Source organism: Anolis carolinensis, chromosome 4, assembly GCF_035594765.1.
Source record: "Anolis carolinensis isolate JA03-04 chromosome 4, rAnoCar3.1.pri, whole genome shotgun sequence".
NCBI classification, from domain to species: domain Eukaryota; kingdom Metazoa; phylum Chordata; class Lepidosauria; order Squamata; family Dactyloidae; genus Anolis; species Anolis carolinensis.
The window spans coordinates 183,449,178-183,472,956 of NC_085844.1; the positions used below are offsets into that span (position 1 = coordinate 183,449,178).

A 23,779-nucleotide genomic window follows, 5' to 3' on the forward strand; every position below is an offset into this window, starting at 1 on the left:
CCATTTGAAATTTGGTCTGATCATAAGAACCTCCAGTACTTAAAATCTCCTCGAAAATTATCCCCCAAACAAATTAGATGGGCACAATACTTTAGCAGGTTCGATTTCCAATTAAAGTTTTTCCAAGGGAAACAGAATGTTTTGGCAGATGCTCTTTCACGCATGCCTCAGCACGAGGACATAACCACAGCAAAAGAGGGAACGTTATTTTCCGAAAGACAATGGGGTTTAGCTGTCAGTACAAGAGCGCAGGCTCAAAGGGAGAGCACTGCTACTGTCAAATTTGACGAAGAAGATAGTTGGGAAAAAGAACTGAGGCAATCATATGAAGGAGATCAGTGGATCTTATCCAACGCGGAAAAAGGGGAGCAGAAGGGGGGATTTTGGTTTGTGAAAAAGAAACTGTACATCCCAGCGATATTGAGGATTAAGATTTTGCATCGTTTTCATAATAACCAGAGCGCTGGTCATATGGGGATTACAAAAACGACGAAGGCGATAGCAAAACACTGTTGGTGGCCAGGGATGAGAAAGGACATAAAAAATTATGTTATCCAATGTGAGGATTGTGCCAGAAATAAATCGAGAGGAGGGAAGCCAATGGGACTATTACAAACGGTAGCAGAACCTACCAGGCCTTGGGAATGTGTAGCTATGGACTTTGTGGGAGAACTGCCTGTTAGCAGGGGACATCGCTACATATGGACAGTATTAGACCTGTTTTCTAAACAGGCCCACTTTATAGCACTGACGAAACTACCATCGGCAGAGAAACTGGCTGAATTATACATAAACCACATTTACAAACTTCATGGATGTCCCAGTAGAGTGGTCAGTGATAGGGGTGTTCAATTCACAGCAAAATTCTGGGAAAAATTCTTGGAAATGCTAGGAGCAGAAAGGAGCCTAAGTTCTGCTTTTCACCCCATGACAAACGGGGCGGTAGAACGTACTCAACAGACGCTTGGGCAGTTCCTTCGCATGTACTCTAATATGAGACAAAATGATTGGTCTAAGTGGCTAGCCTTCGCTGAACTAGCTTTTAATTCTACCATACATTCCGCAACAAATAAAACCCCCTTTGAAGTAGTTTACGGGTATGAGATTCAGCCTCTGCCCCAATTGCCAAGATGGGCAGAGAATGAAGAAACAGGGGCAGGGAAATGGAAAACCCAAATGCTAGAATGTTGGAGTCAGGTGACTGCATCCTTAAAAGAAGCACACAAAAAATATAAAACAGTCGCAGACAGGAAAAGGGTGGAAGGCGATAAATTGGAGAAAGGGGACTTAGTGTGGTTAAGCACACAAAACATCAAATTGGGGCTACCTTCAAGAAAACTGGGCCCCAAATTTATTGGACCCTTCAGGATACAGGATGTGATAAACGAAGTGACTTTCCAATTGTCTTTGCCAAAAAGTTTGGGGAAAATACATCCAGTATTCCATCGCAGTTTATTAAAAAAGTATATGGGTACTTTGGACAAAATGGATACCTAGTGTCCTTGTTTGATTTATTTCAGAGTCGTGATGGAGGAAGCACAGAAGAGGAGGACGGAGAAAAGGGGGGCGCCATGTCATGGGACCAATTCCCAGGGCTGAATTTGCAAGCCCTGGAATTGGAGCCATAACATCAACACTCCTGAATGTCTCACGAAAACACCTGGCAGCAGAGCATGGGAACTCGGGGGTGAAAATCATAACAATTATAATGAGTAGTTTGTGTGGGAATAGTAGAAATGTGATACAGGGGGTGGGGTTTGGTGATGATATTTACGTGTGATGTTACGTTGCAACCAAGGTGATAAAATTGCTTGTATGTAAACATTATGCCATTCTCGACTTTTTCCAAGTCGTGTGTTCTTCAATAAAGATTGGTTTTGATAGCAGCTGTCTTTGATCTGCGTTCATGCTGGTCGTTTGAAGTGAGCGTGACACTAAACTACTTCAACCTTCTTCTTCTTTTTTTTTTAACCAAAAACGTGTTTCGGTAGCAATATGGGGGAGCCTGAAAAATGTGGTGAACACTAAGTAAATCTCTCTGCAGAAAGACTGTGGAGCTATTTTTAATAGGAGCTTATTATAGAAGCCTGCCTGCTTATACATTATTTATATACACAAGTATATACAGTTAGTTGGAAAAGTATGCTAATATTAAATGTTATAAACTGGTAAATTAATTTATTACCACCAAAACTAATAACTGAATTGGTTTTATTAGTTGAGTTGACATTAATTAACACTGTGTCCCCTTCTTCGGATTTTCTGTGTTCTCCACAGGAAGCCCACTAAAAATTCAAGCGCCTGAGAACTAACAGAGCATGACATGATAAAATATGCAGCTTTAAGGCTGAACCAAACTCATCCTATACACTACAAATTATAGTACATTATACTACATAGTCAATTCAGTTATACAGTAGAGTCTCACTTATCCAACATAAACAGGCCGGCAGAACGTTGGATAAGCGAATATGTTGGATAATAAGGAGGGATTAAGAAAAGCCTATTAAACATCAAATTAGGTTATGATTTTACAAATGAAGCACCAAAACATCATGTTATACAACAAATTTGACAGAAAAAGTAGTTCAATATGCAGTAATGCTATGTAGTAATTACTGTATTTACGAATTTAGCACCAAAATATCACGATGTATTGAAAACATTGACTACAAAAATGCGTTGGATAATCCAGAACATTGGATAAGTGAGACTCTACTGTACCTATATTTCAACGCAAACTGAAGACCATTAAAATTACTAGCATTCAGTAAGGCACATGCTATCCAACCAAATGCATCCCAATGTGCCGATAGTAGCAGTATATGCAATTTCTAGAATATATTAATGTGATGAATATTGAAGATAAAATTATGCTATTTTTCATATTAAACCCTCTGTGAATCTGCGTGTAGTTCTAAAAGGTGGTTTGAAAGGGATACTTAAACCAACATGTTGTGTGCACTGCACACCAGGACTTATGGACCTTACGATGGTGGATTTCCACTCAAGTAACCAATTTGGAGGGGGGGGGGGTGTCTTAGGCATTAACTTTCTAATAGAAAATTTAGTACCAGAGGCAGACAAAACATGTAAAGAATAAAGATCACTTTCTAAAAATTAAAGAGCAATTCAACTTGCTTCAGCAAACTTTTTGTATAGACCTAACAACATCAGTATCAACAACCAAATTAGATGCTGCTGATGATGATATCTTCCACAATTACGGTAATCAAAAACATTTTGAACCTTCTAAAGACTGCATGAAGGCTGCTTACAGAAGAAATCAATGAATTACTTTTTACTTCACCATTCATTTTTTAATATATATTTTTTGCTGGCTGAATTTAGAGATCTAGACTTCTTTTTAACATGTAGGTGTTTTTACTCTCCCCTTTTCTTTCAATTGTTCTTTTCACAGATTCTTAGCAAGGTTTTCTGTAGAAAGTTGCTGTTTACCTTGCCTGTTGTAGGCAGGCACTCAGAAACAGTAAGATTGGTTATAGCAGAACCCCCTTCTTTCCAACTCTACTTTCTTTCATTGTGTACTGCAAACACATGGCATTTCTCCAGTTCTTTTTACCATCCTACCAATGCTTTAAAACTTCCAGCTAGGCAGACATTAAGGAAGAATGGGGGAAGAAAGTGTAAAAAGACTTTGGGAAAGAAGATTTTTTTTGTTAAAGTATGTCTATATTGTCCCACCCCTCCACAATATAAGTTGGAAATCAGAGAAACTAATTTCTCATATCTAGCTAGCACAAACTATCATCTCTGCATGGAAGGTCTCTGTAATACAAATGAAGCCCTCCCCAGTAATAAAGTAATAGAAGTAAGATCTTATTCTGAGCATAAATGTCAGAGAATAGTTGTTTGATTCACATTAGAAACCTCTAAAGCAGTGGCTCTCAACCTGGGATCCCCAGATGATTTTGGCCTAAATCCTAACAGCTGGTAAATTGGTTGGGATTTCTGGGAGTAGCAGGCCAAAACATCTAGGGTTTAGATCCACTGCTCTAAAGGCCTAATGCAGACTTAAAAGTAGACTTATTTTTAAGCAACAAGCAGATTGTAAAATCAATCTGGTTATTATTAAATATTATTCATGACTCTTAACAACACTGGCCATAGAATTGTTCTTCTATGCTCAATTCAACACATAATTTTAAGTTTTTTTCTGCCACATGATTTTTCAATCAATTTCCAATGAAATAAAATGAGTATTAAATAGCAAAAAAGACGAGGCATTGGAAAATAGAAACATTAAATATAAACAAATCACAGTAATGGGAGACATCTAAAAGCAAGTCACATTGTCTTTTTTTTAATCATTTCAGAAAATTGTGTAGCACACTAAACTTACCAAGCCTGCTGTAAGTGATGGAGCTGACTGTCCCAATGACTGATTCCTCATACGGACCAAATTTGATGCTTCTCCGGACGGTTGCCATGTTGGTTGTCCTACGCCACTATGCATACTAGTGGATAAAGGAAGCAGCTGTTTTCCTTTATATGGGGGCGGGGGGGGGGGGGGGGAGAAACACAAAATATCTTTTACTGGTTGGCTTTTTAGTTCAAAATATAATAGCATAATTGTATGGTAATATGAATGAGAAAGCCATGTGGTCCATAAATAAAATGTTTAAAAGTGTTTGACTGGTTCTTTTATAGCACCACTAAATATTGTAACAGTTAATTGCCTACAAAACTTCTTCGGGAGTGAAAAAGAGGCAGAGACATCCCAAAGTGATTGTGGACACTAGGGTCTGTGGTTTCAATATCTAGCCAGCATAATTTGTTTACTTTTCTGTTCCCTCTCCCCCCCCCCCACCCCCCAAGACTGATTGAAAGTTCTGCAGATCCCAAAAGCCTACTTTTTAAGTATTTTAGTGGTCTGCTAAGCTGCTTTTATATGAAATTCAAAAAATAATATTCTCAATGAATCCTTTTTAAGATGCAGCTATCTTGGAGCCAGGACCGAGAACAGAGCAGAACAGGGTATACGGTTACCGCCTGTGTTCAATGAGGTTACACTCTCCCTAAAGTCACAGGTTCACAGCTTGGGCATGATCTTGGATTCATCGTTGAGTCTAGAACCCCAGGTTTCAATGGTGGACAGGGGAGCTTTCGCACAATTAAAACTTGTGCACCATTTGCGCCTGTACCTTGAGAAGCCAGACTTGGCCATGGTGGTCCACACTCATGATACATCCCGAATAGACTACTGCAATGTGCTCTATGTGCCTTTGAAGACTGTTCAGAAGCTTCAAATGGTGCAATGGGCAGCAGCCAGATTCCTTATTGGAGCAGCATACAGGGAGCACACAACTCCCATTATGTCAGCTCCACTGGCTGCCAGTCTACCAAGCACAATTCAAAATGCTGGCTTTAGCCTATAAAGCCCTAAATGGTTCCAGCCCAGCTTACCTGTCCCTCTATGATCCACCTCGGAGGTTAAGATCTCCTGAAGTAAAAACACGGTTATGGGACCAAGCTTTTGGCTAGCAAGTTAGTGCAATATAAGTATATGGAACTGTGAAATGACTAATGGAATGGCCTTGGATTTGACTCTGGATGACGTGATTTTAATAATTGTTTTTAATATTGCTGGTGATTTTTGGTTGTAATGTATATGTTTATTTTCACTGAATGTATGTATGTGCATGGCATCAATTTGCTGCCTTTTTGTAATGCTGCTCTGAGTTCCTCTCTTGGGGGTGAGAAGGGCAGGATATAAATGGAGTACATACCTTGGATAACAAAGCTTTTCAAAAATATATATTACTATCAATTTTGAAGGAAGAAATTCTCACCTATTCCAAGAGAAATCAGCTTGACCCTGGTTTATGTAGAAAATAATGTTTATTTATGCACAAAATGTGTGTGAACATTTGCCATGAGATAAAAAAGAATGTTACCTGACAAACAGCTCGCCAAACTACCCCTCCGGAGCTTGCAGTCATCTTGACTCAACTGACGATGGAGTTTACTTTTCCCAGTTGATGAACAGATGTCAGGATTACTGAGCTTTCGACATCGCAAAGTAATGGGTTCTGCTGTAACATCCTGGAACAACCAAAAAAAGGCAAATAAAGTCTGATAACTATGCATATCCTATAATCCTTTTTAATGTGCCATCTAGTTCCATACTACTTTGTGCGCAAGTCCTCATATTTTTTAAACCTGTTTATGCAAAATAAAAACTGTTGAACAATTTAAGTATTTTGACAACGAGTCTGGATTCTCACTTATTACTGATATGCAAATTATTACTGAATGTTGTCATCTTAAGTGCTTTGGGCAGCTCATAATGCTCATTCATCTGTAAACTATAATCTAGAAAAAACAGAAAGTTTATGCTCTAGAATTCTGTGTTCACATAAAATTTCTAATTTACTGAAAGATAAGTTTCTATCTTTGCAACTGAAAACATTCTACTCTACTCAGTCACTGTATATGAATAAAACCATTCATATTTCAGATTATTTTATGCTAATTTCACATATACAAATTTATCAGGGGTTAGCTTCCATCACATGCACAGTATGTATACAACAAAAATGAACGGATTAAATCAGTAAACAAAAACTGTTAGTCACCCCTTCAATGCAAAGAGTCTAAGATTTACAAAACATAAATATGCATTTAATTTAATTATAAACTAAAATGGGTTAAATAACATTTTAAAATTAGAACTGATTTCATTTAGAACATTTCAGTCAAACGGATGGAGCACATTTGCAGCACTTTTTAGTGTATGTTATAAAAAACACTGAACTTATTTCTGGATGAAAGCAACCAATGCATGCCAAAAATATACCAAACAACAAATAGCCTGTATAATAGCAGCAATGCAGATACCTAGAAGTGTAGATACGTGCCACTGTATCTTTTAATTCCATTGTACATGGGCAGGTTCTCTGGTACCACCAGCAGTCTGCCATGACCATTTTTCTAGGGAAATCAATTTTACACAGTAGATTTAGCTGTTACTTTCAAACATAAAACAAATATGTGAAAGTCCACCTCAAGCACACTAAGCACTTTACCCCCACATCCAATGTAACACTTCATTCTGCAAGTTCAGTTGAGAAAATGTTGAATGCTATGCATTTCAAGTATTTTAGTGAGAAAAAGAAAGCTAAGGGAAGCACTACAAACAAATTCTGTACTTTGAAATCAATTTGCAGCAACTGATGTAATACAGTGCGAAAATGGGGCAAAGAGAGCGAAGCTGGGACATTTTAAAGGAGCCAAGAAAGTTGGATGAGATAGTAAAAATCCAAACTGCCCCTGCCAAATGGAGACAGTTGGGGGGTATAATTTAGGTGCTCAATGCTTAGTATTTGCATTACATAGTGGTTTATTATGTGGCAAAGTTTAAATAGATACTGTATCATTAACTGCATAATACCGTGTTTCCCCAAAAATAAGACAGTGTCTTTTATTAATTTTTGCTCCCAAAGATGCGCTAGGTCTTATTTTCAGAGGATGACTTATTTTTCCATGAAGAAGAATTCACATTTATTATTGAACAAAAAATGAACATGTATTATATACTGTACAGTAGTTGTCATCACAAACCAGCATAATCAGACAAACTGTGAATCCTATCAAGAATGTCTTGTTACTACCATTATTTCCATGTACAACAATCTATGGTACATACATTTATTAATCCTGCATGCTCTGGTATTATGTTTGGTGGGCGTGCTTCCAAACACAAATTTTGCTAGGTCTTACTTTCGGGGGAGGCCTTATATTTAGCAATTCAGCAAAAGCTGTACTAGGTCTTATTTTTCGGGGATGTCTTATTTTCGGGGAAACAGGGTATACGTGAACCTGCCTATAGCCAGATAGTGAGCACCAGGCAAAGGTATGCAATAATTTGGTCTTTTGAATTCGTATCTCAATCTCTCAACCACAAAGCAACATCAAGTAGCAAAAATAGAAACAGAAATTATCTTCAGAAAAAAACACAGTAAGAATGTTAAGGTGACTGGGCCAATGAGTTTTTAGGACAACCTTAGTAGCCTGAGGCCCAGGAATTTTAATGATGTTAAACGTTGCTATTATTATGATTATTTATATGGTATGTAATATGTTTATGCAATGTGCCTGGTTTATTGTTAATATGTTTGGGTTGGGGGGAAGATGTTGTGTTATTGTATTATGTAGATTTTGATTTTTATCATTTGTTCGCCGCTTTGAGTCTTTCCAGGGAGGAAAAAGGCACCCCTGAAAAACATGCCAGTGGTCCGATCAGGAAGGCATCTATGAAAGGAAAAGCTCCTTGGCATGGAAAAATTAAAAAACAGCACCTCCCCATGGCCAAGTCGAGCACAGCCTCCAGATGCCGGGAGATGGAAAAGAAGGAAGCCTGCCTATGTACAGTTTTGTCTTTGTCAATTGTATAATGGCATTGAATGCTTGTCATATATGTACCTGAGTCCCCTGGGGAGATAAAACGGAATATAAATAAAGTATATTATTTATTTTTTTGAGTCAGAGGCAAACCGAAGGTACAGTTGTAATGCATTTCAAAATACAAGCAAAGTTAAAAACTTGGCATTATACTAAATGTCCTTTGACCAGTAGCTGGTCACTTGGAATGCCTCTGGTGTTGCTATAAGAAGGTCTTCCATTATGCATGTGGCAGGATTCAGACTGCATTGTAATAGGTAGCCTGAGGTTTGCTGTTCTCCACATTCACATGTTGTGGACTCCACTTTGTGGCCCCATTTTTTAAGGTTGGCTCTGCATCTCATGGTGCCAGAGTGCAGTCTGTTCAGTGCCGTCCAAGTTGTCCAGTCTTCTGTGTGCCCAGGAGGAAGTCTCTCGTTCGGTATCAGCCCTGGCTTGAGGTTCTGGGATTTAGCCTGCCACTTTTGAACTCCCGCTTGCTGAGGTCTTTCTGTGAGATCTTAGAAAACTATTTCTTGATTTAAGACAATGGTTCTCAAACTGTGGGTCCCCAGGTGTTTTAGCCTACAACTCCCAGAAATCCTTCTTTTCATCCTGGAAAGAAGTGACAAGTAGAGTGCTGCAGAGTTCTGTCCTGGGCCCAGTTCTGTTTAACATCTTTATTGTTAATGACTTAGATGAAGTGTTAGAAGGAGTGATCATCAAATTGGGAAGGATAGCTAATACTCCAGAAGACAGAAGCAAAATCCAAAATGATATTAACAAATTACAGAGATGGGCCAAAACTAACAAAATGAAGTTCAACAGGGACAAATGCAAGATATTCCACTTAGGCAAAAAAAAATGAAATGCAAAGATACAGAATGGGGGACACCTGGCTCGACAGGACAACAAATTAAACATGACCCGATAATGTGATGCGGCAGGAATTTTGGCCTGCATAAATAGTTACTGTCTAGATCCAGGGAAGTCTTGGTCAGACTACACTTGGAATAGGTAAAGGTTTTCCCCTGACATTAAGTCCACTCGTGTTCGACTCTGGGGATTGGTGCTCATCTCCATTTCTAAGCCGAAGAGCCAGCATTGTCGGTAGACACCTCCAAGCTCATGTGGTCGGAATGACTGCATGGAGCGCCGTTACCTTCCTGCCAGAGCGGTACCTATTGATCTACTCATATTTGCATGTTTTCAAACTGCTAGGTTGGCAGAAACTGGGGCTAACAGTGGGAGCTCACCCCGCTCCCCGGATACGAACCGTTGACCTTTCGGTCAGCAAGTTCAGCAGCTCAGCGGTTTAACCCACTGCGCCACACTTGGAATAGTGTGTCCAGATCTGGTCACCGCAATTTAAGGGAGAGGTTGACAAGATGGAATGTGTCCAGAGGACTATGAATAAAATGATAAAGTGTCTGAAGAACAATCCCTATGAGGAGCGGCTTAAAGAACTGGGCATGTTGAGCTTACAGAAGAGACGACAAAGTGGAGACATGATAGCCATGTGAAGGGGATGTCATAGGGAGGAGGGAGTAAGCTTGTTTTCTGCTGCCCTGGAGACTAGGATGTGGAACAATGCCTTCAAACTACAGGAAAGGAGATTCCACCTGAACATTAGGAAGAACTTCCTAACTGTGAGAGCTATTCAGCAGTTGCACCCTCTGCCCCGGAGTGTGATGGAGGCTCCTTCTTTGGAGGCTTTTAAGCAGAGGCTGGATGGCCATCTGTCAAGGGGTGCTTTCAATGCAATTTTTCTGCTTCTTGGCAGGAGGTTGGACTGAATGGCCCATGAGGTCTCATCCAACTCTATGATTCTATTAAGGCCAAAACATCTGGGGACCCACTGGTTGAAAACCACTGATTTAAGACGCTGACGTGCTGGCTGATATCCGAACAGGGGGACATGAGAGAAGCCTCCCCGCAGGATGGTAACACATCCAGGCATCCCCTGGGCAACGTTTTTGTGGAGGGCTGATTCTCTCGCAACCAGAAGCGACTTGCAGCATATAATTATATTAAATGAAATCACAGAGACCAGTTCTACAGATACATACGGTGGGTGCTCTAATCATTAAAGAGTGGAATGACACAATGGAGCTTCTTCTAACCTCACTGAAACAGTAAAGGAGAGTAGGAGACTAAAGGAATATAAATCTAACCAATGGAGTAGCTCCAGTGGCTCCCAACAAGTTTCTGGATCCAATTAAAGTGCAGGTGATTACCTATAAAGCCCTATATGCTTTGGGTCCAACCTATCTTCAAGACGGCATCTCTTTCTATGAACCAGCGCAGGCACTGAGGTCTGCTGGGGAGACCCTTCTCTCGGTCCCACCACTGTTTCAAATATGGTTGGTGAGAATGAGAGAGAGGGCCTTCTCGGTGGTGGCGCCCAGGCTCTGGAATGCCCCTTTGCTTCAAGCCTTTAGTTCCAGCTTAAATCATGGCTTTTTAAGCAAGCCTTTGATTTTACACAGGTTTTTAAGGATTAGTCCGAGGATTTACATTGACACTGGACTATGTCAATTGAAACAACTTGTTTTTAACCGCAGCTATGACTGCATTTTATGAATTTTAATGTTTTACATTGTACATGTGTGGTTTGAATTCTGTGATTTTTATCGTTTCAAATTGATGTATTATCTATATACACTTTGCTGTATTTTGTTAGCCGCCCCGAGTCCCTTCGTGGAGATGGTGGCGGGGTAGAAATAAAATTTATATCTATTTAAATTTATAAAGTAGACTCTCACTTATCCAACATAAACAGGCCGGCAGAACGTTGGATAAGCGAATATGTTGGATAATAAGGAGGGATTACGGAAAAGCCTATTAAACATCAAATTAGGATATATTTTACAAATGAAGCACCAAAACATCATGTTATTCAACAAATCTGACAGAAAAAGTAGTTCAATACGCAGTAATGCTATGTAGTAATTACTGTATTTACGAATTTGGCACCAAAATATCACAACATTGACTACAAAAAAATTGACTACTAAAAGGCAGATTGAGTTGGATACTTCAGAATGTTGGATAAGCGGATGATGGATAAGTGAGACTCTACTGTATCTATAGATCAAACCAAGTGCTGAGAATGTCTGGTTGCCACTTGAATGAAACAGCACTTGAGAAACAATTCCAAATGCCGAAATATTCGTTCTCCCGAATAGAGACTTCCTTCTTAGCTCACTTAAGGGTGGATCTATACCAGACATGGGCTAGCTTGGGCCCTCCGGGTGTTTTGGGCTTCAACTCCCACCTTTCCTAACAGCCTCAGGCTCCTTCCTTTTCCCCCTCAGCCGCTTAAGCTTAAGCGGCTGAGGGAGAAAAGGAAAGGGCCTGAGGCTGTTAGGAATGGTCGGAGTTGAAGTCCAAAACACCTAGCGGGAGGGCCCAAGTTTGCCCATGCCTGATCTAAACAGTGTAGAATTAAAGGCTCAGTACCTTTTCGGGCGGCTCCCGGCTGGTTTCGGCAGGCACGGAGGCAGCGCTCCTTCTTTTCAAGGCGTCCAAGGAGACCCGCGAAGGCTGCTCCAACCTCCTCGGGGCCGGCAGCGCCGAGGGCCCTACTTTCTCCCCCCGAGAGCGGCCCTTCCTCATGGTGAGAATGGCGGCGGGGAATTGGGCAGAGGAGGCCAATTCCCCTCAGCGCGGGGGCTCGCCGTCGGCCATGGCGCCTCAAAAGACGCCGACACCGCCGCGGCTCCTGTCAGGCGCGAGCACGCCGGGCACTGCGGCAATCCCGCCCCCCTCCGGCCACGTATCGCGAGAGGAGGAGCTGCTGCCGGGGCGCGATGGAATACAAGACACCGTGTCTTGAATGTTATGGCGCGCAAAGCATCATGGGGCCGTGGACCCCTTCTGGGCTGGGAATTGGAGAGCGGGCGGAACGTAGAGGAAGGCGCGGAGGCGGGGCTAATGTGTTAGTGGGCGGGGCGAAGAGGGAAGACGAGGGATGCCTTTGCCTAGGTCCGCGGGACCGTTCTATGCTATCAATTGGTCCAAAGCGGTCCTTTGCGGGAGAAAAGCACGAAGGCGGGGCCAAATTAGGAGTGGGCGGGGCCGAATCGGAGTAGGCGGAGCCAAGAGGCAGAATGGAAGCCTAGGAAAGTGCCCTATGCGAGAAGAAAACGCTAGGGTGGGACCAGTTGGGAAGTGGACGAGGTCAAATGAGAACAGGGTATTACGGCATTTAAGAAATCGGCTATTGTGTGTGTTGTTGTGAGTGTTCCGGGCTGTATGGCCATTTTCCAGAAGCATTCTCTCCTGACGTTTCGCCCACATCTATGGCAGGCATGCTCAGAGGTAATGAGATATGTTGGAAACTAGTCGAGTGGGGTTTATATATCTGGAATGTTCAGGGTGGGAGAAAGAACTTTTGTCTGTTGGAGGTAGGTGTGAATGTTGCAATTAGCCACCTTGATTAGCATTGAGTAGCCTTTCAGCTTCAAGGTCTGGCTGCTTACTGAAGCTGAAACAGGACACTAAATAAAGAACAACACTCAGAAAACGGGAATTCCAGACAGGAAACAATCAGGGCTGGCTAACACTTCCCAACAAAGGATTTCCCACAGGCAGGAATCAGCCAGGCTTTGAAGCTGTAAGCCTTTTTAATTCTAATCAAGGTGGCCAATTAAAACATTCACACCTGCCTCAAAGAGACAAGAGTTCTTTCTCCCACCCTGGACCTTCCACAAATATATAAATTTCACTTGCTTAGTTTCCAGTAAACCTCACAACCTCTGAGGATGCCTGCCATAGATGTGGGTGAAACATCAGGAGATAATGCTTCTGCAACATGGCCATACAGCCCGAAAAACTCACAGCAACCTAGTGATTCCGGCCATGAAAGCCTTTGACAACACAGGTTTCCCATAGTTTATTGTAAAATTTGTGGCTGTTCTCTTTTCGAGGCCGCACAACCATACTTTGACAACACATCAAATGCGAACAGTGCAGTCTGAAGACCAGACCCGATGAGGAGCGCCTTAAAGACCTGTGCATCTTTAGCCTCCTGAAGAGAAGGTTGAGAGGAGGCATGATAGCTATGTATAAAGATGGGAAAGGGTGTGAAAGAGGGAGCAGGCTTGTTTTCTACAGCCCTGGAGACTAGAATTCAGAGCAATGGGTTCAAATTACAGGAAACTGAACATTAGGAAGAACTTATTCACTGTGAGAGCTATTCAGCAATGGAACTCTCTGCCTCAGAGTGTGGTGGAAGCTCCTTCCCTGGAAGCTTGTAAACAAAGGCAGGATGGCCATTTGTCAGGGGTACTTTGATTGTGCTTTTCCTGCATGGCAGGGGGTGGTCTAGACGACCCATATGGTCTCCAACTCTATTATTCTATTGAGGGATTTTCTTGGCAAATTTGTTCAGAAGAGCTTTGCCTTCTTCTAGGGTTGAGAGAGTGTGACTTGCCCAAGGTCACCCAGTGGGTTGAGTAGGAATTCAAACCTTGGTCTCTAATGTTGTCCAACACTTAAACTATATCATGCTGGTTTTTACCTTTGAATACATTTGCATTTTACTCAAAACATTTAGACTATGTTGGCCCTGTCATTGTTATTTCTTCACTCAATACACAGAAGACAGGCTATTCAAAATAAACCTGTGGACGGCATTGTTTGCACAAGGTTGGTAGCTGCCACATATTTGTAGTAAGCAATTAAAGACAAATGTTTGTAATATATTCATGGTGTCTTTATTCTTATATGGGATATAGTACAGAGTTGCTATGAGTTTTCCGGGCTGTATGGCCATGTTCCAAAATCATTCTCTCCTGATGTTTTGCCCATATTTATGGTAAGCATCCTCAGAGGTTGTGAGGTCTGATGGAAACTAAGCAAGTGGGGTTTATATATCTGCGGCAAGTCCAGGTTGGGAGAAGGAACTCTGGTCTGTTTTGAGGCATGTGTGAATGTTGCAATTGATCACCTTGATCAGCATTTAATTGTGATGACTTATGGGCCATGTAGTCCCGTTCCTAGTACTGTTGTGGCAGATGAAGAGGAAAACTTGGGTTTCCCACCGTTTCTGCCAGATTTGGAGCCCTTGCAGCTGCAGGATGTTTGCCCACAAGAAGTCAGACAAACAAGCCTTGAGGAGAAATCTCCCACATTTTCGCGCCGCCTTTATTATAATCAAGATAGACACGCGCGGGAGGCGACTCGCCAAAGCGCCCGGATAGCTGCCAGACAATTAGAAGATTAAGTCTACTTCCCTTGGGAAAGTTTAAGGAGTCCTGCATCTGGACAGTTTAGGTTTCGGTTCTTGTTCCCCAGAGAAAGTCTGCTTTGGCGGGAAAACAAGATCCTATATAGATGCTTGCCCACAAAGGGTTCCTTGCGGAGTCAATTCGTCAGCTTCGGGAGTAGATTGTGTGTGGACTACGCTACTCCAGTTTCCAGGACCTTGTTCTCGTTCCAGCCCTGCCTTGTTCCCCGGACCTCGCCACGGATTTCCCACGGACCCAGTTCTTGCTCCTCGCTTCTTGTTGCCTTGAATCAAGCCTTGTTTGCCAAGAATCTAGTTTGCTTCCTAGCCTTGCATTAAGCTTCATGGACTAAAGGACCTTGTCAATTCCCCTCACTTTGCTTGGCAAAGTGAGTGTTTCGGTTATTGGATTACAACTTTGGACCTTAATATTTCATATTGGACATTGTTTTCTTGGACTAATTTTGACCTTTCCTGAAAGGTCTACTTCTGAACTATTTTCTACACTTGCTTTTATTAACTTTATATATTTCCTCAATAAAGATATTAGATAGATTCTGGCCTCTGTGTATGGTTATTGGTGCTCTGCAGCCTGGGTCCTGACATTAATGGCCTTGCAGATTCAAAGGTTGGCTACTTCCTGTCTGAGGGAATCCTTTGTTGAACCAACCTGGATACAGCATATTACAGTAGAGTCTCAGTTATCCAAGCCTCGCTTATCCAAGCCTTTGGATTATCCAAGCCATTTTTGTAGTCAATGTTTTCAATATATCATGATATTTTGGTGCTAAATTCGTAAATACAGTAATTACAACATAACATTACTGCGTATTGAACTACTTTTTCTGTCAAATTTGTTGTATAACATGATGTTTTGATGCTTAATTTGTAAAATCATAACCTAATTTGATGTTTAATAGGCTTTTCCTTAATCCCTCCTTATTATCCAAGATATTCGCTTATCCAGGCTTCTGCCAGCCCGTTTAGCTTGGATAAGTGAGACTCTACTGTATTTGAGAACACAAAAATACTGGACCACTCTAACAACCGCCATGTCAGACTCACAGAGAAACCATTGAAGTCCTCAAGTGTGTAGACAATTTCAACAGAAAGGAGGAAACCATGAAAATGAACACAATCAGTATTTTAAAAAACTCTAAAATCAGTACAATAAATAAAGAACAACACTCAAAAACAGAGGAATTCCAGAATAGAAACAATCAGGGCCAGTTAAATCTCCCAACAAAGGATTTGAGCCAGACACATATCTTAAAAAATTACTCTGTAAATGAAGAATATCTCATTAGGCCTTATGTTGCAGGGTCACTATCTTGTGAATGACTGAGAACCTCATCCCACAAGGAGATGAAATGGAATAATCTTTGTATGGTGTTTCGTGGGATTCTATCTTGAAAGAAGGTGGAGAATTTATTCAGCCCCATCACACAAGACTGCCTTCTCTCACTGCTAGCTCAACCATCCGCTTAATTCCCGTGGGCAGGTGATGTCTCTTTTTAGAGACCCCACTTTCCCTGAGATCGTTTGCTCTCAGGCTCCTTACATTAAAGGAGATAAGGCACCCTTTTAAAAACATTTATTTAAATGGGAGCCACACCATCTTTAAGCCACTAAAGGAAACAGAAGGAGCATTAGCAGGCCACCTACTCTTTAACGTCACTACAATAATCTAAAATGGAGAAAGCTAACAGTTCCCATCCCACCTTCAAATAAGCGCCTTTAGCTATTTCTGGGAGCTATGAAGACAATTGCTTCCCAACGCCAAAAAACTCAGTTTCCACGCACTTTAAAAACATTTTAAAGATGGAATCCTACACGCAATGGGTGGAAGTACTCTTGCGTTATTTGATGGACTCCATGGGATTCCATCTTTAAAGTGTTATTGAAGGCTTTCATGGCCAAGATCACAGGGTTGTTGTATGTTTTCCAGGCTGTATGGCCATGTTCCAGAAGTATTCACCCCTGACATTTCACCCACACCTATGGCAGGCATCCTCAGAGGTTCTGAGGATGCCTACCATAGATGTGGGCAAAACATCAGGAGAGAATACTTCTGGAACATGGCCATACAGCCCAGAAAACATACAACAACCCCATCTTTAAAGTGTTTTTAAAGTGTGTAGATTCTGGAAAGGCATGACGTTTTAGAGATCATAACCGTTTGGAAAACGAGACTCCCCATAACCGTTTGGAGAAAAATGGCATTCACGCCCATTTGAAAATCATAACCTTTTGTAAAAAATATGATCTTCCAGAGAAGAGCCAAAAACTCGTTTGAGCAAACTTTTCTCTTAAGTGGGATATATCCACATGTACTTGTACAAATGTTAGACAGATAACTTGGTTGCCTATGATCTGTTAGTAACAGGGATTACGCCAGTGCAAAAAATATAGCAGTTCTTTTCAGTGCCCAAAAACATTTAAACTCCCATAAAAATCTTGTTTCTATGAGAGTTGAATGAAAAGTAATGCCTCCACCTTCGTTACTTCAGTTAGGATGAGAATATTTAATAAATCAAACACAGAAATAATCCTTAGAATGTGCACTTTAACTACCACTATTCACTTTTCCACATAATCACCAGACAATTGGATACATTTCTGCCAACGATGAATAAGTTTTCTGAAGCCATCATGGAAGAAGTCAACACTCCACAGTACCCATCGTATCTCACAGTACCCATCGTGCACAGATCTTCCAATGGCCAAGCAAAGCAATAATGTGACCCACACGTTCTTGTGAAATGCCGATTATGCTTGAAATTTCTCTCTGTAATACGACGATCGTCCTGAATCAATCTGTCAACTTTTTGCTTGTGAAACTCGATGGTTGCTGTCACAGGACGTCCAACTCTTTGTTTGTCATGCAAGTCAAATGTTCCCACCTCAACATCTTTAAATTTACTCGCCCAACAATGCACAGTACTCACACCAACACAATCACCATAAACAGCTTGCATTCTTTGATTAATCTCCTTTGGGGTGACACCTTCTGATGTCAAGAATTCAGTGACTGCACGTTGCTTAAGTCACATTGACTGACCGTCTGCGCAGGGTTTCATACTTCGCACTTTAACAACACAACTGTTCAATGCTAAGGCTTCCCGCCAAATGAAACTGTAGAGGAGAGTCTACTGAACAAGCCAGTACCTGCTGCATACCAGTACTGCCATCTGTTGAGGAGTTACAAAGGTGGAGGCATTACTTTTCATTCAACCCTCATATATCATGTTCTCAAGAGACAAAAATAAAGTAGACTTAATTAAAAGTAACATATCTGGTTTACTCACAACCTTCATGTATTCAGCATACAGGTACATAACTTGTCAATACAGGTATAGATAGGATTTGAAGTAGTTTCCGGTCATCTTTCTTATAATCAACAACAACATGAGTTTGTTCTTAACAGTCCAAAGTCTCATGATGTCTCTGCTCTAAAATTGTCACGCCCAGGCAGCGGAGCACTAAGAACCAGACACAGAGGCCAAATATAATCTAATATCTTTATTAAGGAAATATTATAGAAGAATGAAAACAAGTAGAAAATGTAGTCCAAGAATAGACCTTTCAAAGAAGGTCAAATATAGTCCAGAAATATTTTGTCCATTATATTATATTAGAGTTCAAAGTTGTAATCCCATAACCGAAACACACTCTACTTTCAAGCCGTAGAGTGGGGAAACATCCAACAATGTTTTCTGAGGTTCAAAGTAAGTCCAAGGCAAGAACTGGAGACAAGATTAGATACTTGAGACAAAAATCCAAGGCTGGAAACAAGACGAGATAGTTCTTGTAAACTTGACAAGGCAAAGCGAGGCACGGCGAAGGCAAGGAAACTGGGGTTGTAGACTTAACGCAGTCTACACTAGAAAAGGAGCCGAAGTTACTCCTGAAGTTGATCAGTTGACTCCGCATGGATTTCCCTGTGTGGGTAACTTTTAAGAGCTTCAATCTTCCTGCAAAGCAGGTGTCCAAAGCTTCCTTTCCCAAGGGAAAGAGAAGCGAAACACTTCTTCCTGCAGCTGCAATCCTCCCTGCAAATTCCCAAGAGAAACTTGGCTAATTAGCGTCTTGTTTGGCTGCTAATCGGAGACTTCTCCTTGTTATTTCTTTCTGGCCCCGACTCGCCGCATAGGAATGTTTTCTCGAAAAGGGGGGAGAAACACTGGGAGAAACCGATTCAAGGTCCCTTCTAATTAAGTCCTGGGTAGATTCGTCAACAACAGGCATCTGGAAGAAATCTGTCTCTTGCTGAGACGGCAGAAAACCCATGTTTTCGTCATCATTATCCATGATGGCGCTAGGATCAGAACTCTGAGACCCATGAGACATCACAAAAATGGAGTCTTAGCCTGAGCAGTCCCAGATCTGATCATGTGGTCTGCAGCCCCTCCCACAATCTCAAGAAACATAGAGTAAAAGGAAAGCTGCATACCAAAACATACATATACAATACAGTAAGCAAATAGACTCATATATAAACAAATTACTAGTGGAGGCTTGAAGAAGGTTGCTATTTCCAACAGTAGAATTGGGGACCCTGTGTCTGATGAGGTCCTGGGTCTAGAGGCTGATTGTGCACTGAGAGAGGCATCTAGTGGTAATCATTTGAAACTCTATTCCTTGTCCTTTCAAGTGGTAAGAGTTTCATTTATGGGTGATTCGTGTTTGTAGAGATACAGCGATTACAAATAGGGCCATCTTTTTGAAGTACCCTATATACTGTATTCTTATTCAAATTGCAAAAAGCAAACAACAGCAAAGATTGCTGAAGACATACCTTCAAATCCAGAAAAATTCAAGTGTGCCGTGTTATCCATGCAGTCAAATACAACAAAATCCAAAAAAATAGCCATACCTTTATTGACCAGGCAAAATGCAGAAGATATGTCTCTTTATCATTATAAAATACCATGCAGGGGGAAGAAAAGTAGCAGTGTTTAGAGACAGAGGCCTACATTTTGTCTCAGATGTTATTTTTGTCAGTTAAGATGGTATATTGAGGTATCTTGATGCAGACAGAGGCCACACTCTTTCTCAGAGACACAGAAGATAAAAGGTAAAAAAAATCGCCTCCATTAGCAACAGAAAAGTAACCTTCCTTGAGAACCACTTTGTCCCATCCTGCTCAGAGCTAATGTTCCCTTTTGAGGCAAAGAACATTTGATTTCCCAAAAGGTTCTTGTAAGGTTACATTTGGGGGGGGGAAACATTTTAAGTGTTGTATAAACAAAGCTTGCTAAGTGAAATAGTTTTACCGTTGTTGGAAGTAAAAGCGTCCCAAGAATTACATCTCCATCCATTGCTCCTTCTTGTTAAAGTTTCTCTGTTGCGGCAAAATTTGATATCTTCAAATTAAGGAAACATTCAGAGGTAACTGTGTTTTCTATGCTTCTTCCAAAACTGTCTTGAAATTCAAAAGCAGAGAACCAAGTATAAATTAAGACAAATTGTTAGTCCAGAGTAAGTGTTCTTGAAAATACAGCAACCCAGATTATGACTGGGTAAGAAAAATAGCACTCTTCACTGCGTAGGTCTTAGGAATGCCAACAGTGTTTATGTCTTCTCACTGAGCATTGGTTCCTGTCTGTTGCAAAGAGGGACATTGAGAAATAAAGATGCTTGGATTTTTTGTATACTTGCATGCTAAATATGCATGCATTTTTTAAAAAGTCATCTGTCAGTTCATCTGTTTGTCTCCCTCCTGAGGACCCAGTGCCTATTACAGTAGGCCCTCTGTAGCCACAGATTCTACATCCACAGATTTAAAAATCCAAAACCAAACCATGATTTTTCCATTTTAGATTAGGGACTTAATTTTATTAAGCCATTTTATATAATGGGAATTGGATACCCATAGATTTAGGTATCAGCAGGCAGTCTTGGGACAAAACTATAACAGATGCCAAGCGCCTAATATACATGACTGGGCTAAAATAAGTTTTTATAGCTTATAGCAGTGGTTCTCAACCTTCCTAATGCTGTGACCCCTTAATACAGTTCCTCATGTTGTGGTGACCCCAACCATAAATTATCTTTGTTGCTACTTCATAACTGTAATTTTGCTACTGTTATGAATCATAATGTAAATATCTAATATGCAGGATGTGTTTTCATTCACTGGACCAAATTTGGCACAAATACCCAATACACCCAAATTTGAATACTGGTGGGGTTGGGAGGTTTATTTTGTCATTTGGGAGTTGTTGTTGGGATTTATAGTTCACCTACATTCAAAGAGCATTCTGAACCCCAATAACAATGGAATTGAACCAAACTTGGCACACAGAACTCCCATGACCAACAGAAAATACGGGAAGGGTTTGGGCATTGTCTCTGGGTTTTGGAGTTGTAGTTAATCTACATCCAACCTTCTCTGCCAAAGGGGTTCCTTAAACCATCAGAAATATGTGTTTTCTGATGGTCTTTGGTGACCCTTCTTACACGCCCCTCACGACCCCCCCCCCCCCCAGGAGTCCCTACCCGCAGGTTGAAAAACGCTGCCTTATGGGAAAATCTATATTTGCAAACCAGGGGACCCTCAAATCTTTGCTCTAGGAAGCAAGGCACTCTTTCTCTGTACTGTAATTGTTCTGTCTATTAATTACATTATAAATTTAAGGAAACTGATATACTGTGTATTGGGGCTGTGAAGCTGTTAACAAAAATCCTAATTCTTAATAGTTCTGCTTCAGATGATTGTTGGGACACATTCCAGAACACATCAAAAACTTGGCAAGGATTTTAGCCAGTACACTGCTGAGATCTTTGTAGGATGTTTCAGCATCAAGCCAAGAACTCTTGAGCCATCCTGTTCCTTCTTACAGTTTTGCAATCCTTCGTGGTCAGGCCGGTTTCCTAAACAGTCAGAGCAAAAGTCAAAGCAGATAGGAAATCTTGCCCAAGTGCTTGCATAATCTCTCCCTGATAAAATTATTTGGAGCCTATGTTTTGCTCTTTACCTTAGGTTACCAAAAGTGTCTGAGGTTTATTGATTTTCTGGAATGGTTGGATTTATATATAACTAGCTTGGGGACCCGGCGGTGCCTGTGTTATTTGAAAAGGGCGTTATTTGTCTTTGAATGTTATGTATTCTCAGTTTGGAGTGGGTGAACTACAATTCCCAGAATCGTGGGTCAATCTTCCCCAAACCCTGCCAGTATTCAAAGTTGGCCGTTTTGGGTCTGTGTACCAAGTGTGGTCCAGATCTGTCATTGGCTGGTCATCACCTGGCTGCAGTGCTCTCTGGATGGGAGTGAACTACTACAACTCCCAGATTCCTGGGGCAATTGTTCCAAAACATCTGTCAGTATCCACAGCAGGCTATGTTGAGTCTGTGTGCCAAGTGTGGTCCAGATCCGTCATTGGCTGGGTTCAGTGGTCTTTGGATACAGGTGGACTACAACTCCCAAAATCAAGGCCCAGTCCAACAAACCCCTGTAGTATGTTCAGTTGGTCATGGGGCTTCTCTGTGCGAAGTTTGGTCCTGGTCCATTGTCAGTGAGGGTCACTGTTTCTCTGGATGCAGGTGAACTATAAGTTCCTTTTCCCCAAACTTGTCCAATATGTTCTATTGATTATGGGGGCTCTGTGTGCCAAGTGTGGTCCTGGTCCATCATTGATGGGGTTCGATTGCAGGTGAACTAGAAATCCCAATACCTACTACTCCCAAACGTCCAGGCCAATTCCCCTCAAAACCCACCAGTATTAAAATCTGGGCATATCAGGTATGCATGGCAAGTTTGGAACCCATCATTGTTTGGGTTCATAGTGCATTCTGGGTGTAGGTGAACTACAACTCCTATAAATTCCCCAGTAGGAGTCACAATGCTCTGACTTGATGCAGAATAAACAACAACTTCAATCCCCCAAACTCCTTCAGTAAGTATAGTTGTTGCTCAGTTCTGACTGTTTGTTATGCAGACAGATTTGAAAGGGAAGGGCAGTAGGCGGGATCATGCAAATTCCCCAGCAATGAAGAACCCTGGGATGCCTGCCTGTGGTGGAAAAAACAAAATCTAGGATGAAATGGTCCCCAAATGAAAGCATTCCTTGGGTGGTAGGCCATAGTGTTTGGGGAGGACATTGGCAGGGGTTGGGCTACGTGTTCATGGAGCTCGCTGTAACGATAATGTCAGAGTGACTAGCTGACTTCTCAGCCCTGGGAACTATAGCCTGTTTGTGGAGGCCAAAGGCTGTCTGTGTGAGCAGACACCTGTGCCACATACACATATATTAGATATAGGAAGGATGTAGGATATAGGATATAGAGATTTTAGATTTTAAAACTTAAAACTTAAAAGCAGGCTGAGGTTTTGTTTCCCATATTGCCTTGCATCAACTCTCAAGAAACTAATTTCCAGTCAAATATTAATAGCTTGACTGCATTCTAAAACTCACATCAATTTGTAGTTGGCAAACAGACAGTAGCAAAACTGGACCCAACTTTTATATTGATTTAAGTTGGTTTCCGGGGGAAAAAAATATTTCCAAATTCCTAGAATACCTTGGCTGGCATTAACTTTTCAAACGTCTGGAATCTAAATGCAAAGAAACCTTTTTAAAAAATTAAAACTACCAGTACGAGTATTACATGGGCTGTAATAATCATAGCTTTTTTGAATAGTACATTTATCAAATTCTTTTTTAAAAAATTTAGGTGCATAATTGCAATGACAACTACACATTAACTTGGAAACAAAAGTTTCTACTTTCTGTCATCCAAATAAAGTGTACAAGTTTATTCATTTGCACATATGTTTTAGATTGTTGGATATAATCTGAAAATTGGTGTGTACTATGAAGAATAATATTCCCAGTAGAGAATAATCTTTACAACATGATGAAAAATTAGTCTGGATTTTAAAGATTCTTGAAATTACTGAAATGGACAAATTATCTAACTTAATTAGAGAGAAACGGTTGAATACATCTCTGAAAGATTGGGAATTGTTTTTGACTTGTATAGAATAATTAAAAAAATAAGATTTTAATTTGAGGGAAAGTAGCTTAACATGACATTAAAAAAAAGTTGAAAAATTAATGATTTAGCTCTTTGAGTTGGAGAATGGGGAGTCAACTTTTGTGAGCTTCTTGGTGGTGATAATGTGATAGTAGGTGGATTAG

General features: G+C 41.0%; 1 protein-coding gene across 5 annotated transcripts in view; it reads right to left on the minus strand.

Moving 5' to 3' along the window:
* Nucleotides 1-12,251, minus strand: part of mast2 (microtubule associated serine/threonine kinase 2) — a 199,709-nt gene extending 187,458 nt beyond the window's left edge. For 2 of the 5 annotated variants that reach the window (XM_062978350.1, XM_062978349.1), the window contains exons 1-3: nucleotides 11,866-12,245; nucleotides 5,919-6,066; nucleotides 4,364-4,506 (exon numbers count right to left, since the gene is read on the minus strand). In XM_062978350.1, coding sequence (XP_062834420.1) covers nucleotides 4,364-4,506; nucleotides 5,919-6,066; nucleotides 11,866-12,021 — 447 coding nt within the window. In that variant the 5' untranslated portion in view covers nucleotides 12,022-12,245. Of the gene's footprint in view, nucleotides 1-4,363; nucleotides 4,507-5,918; nucleotides 6,067-6,861; nucleotides 6,955-11,865 lie in introns of all 5 variants that reach the window. The other 3 variants (XM_062978352.1, XM_062978356.1, XM_062978355.1) reach the window with 3 other exon arrangements.
* Nucleotides 12,252-23,779: the final 11,528 nt, after the last annotated feature.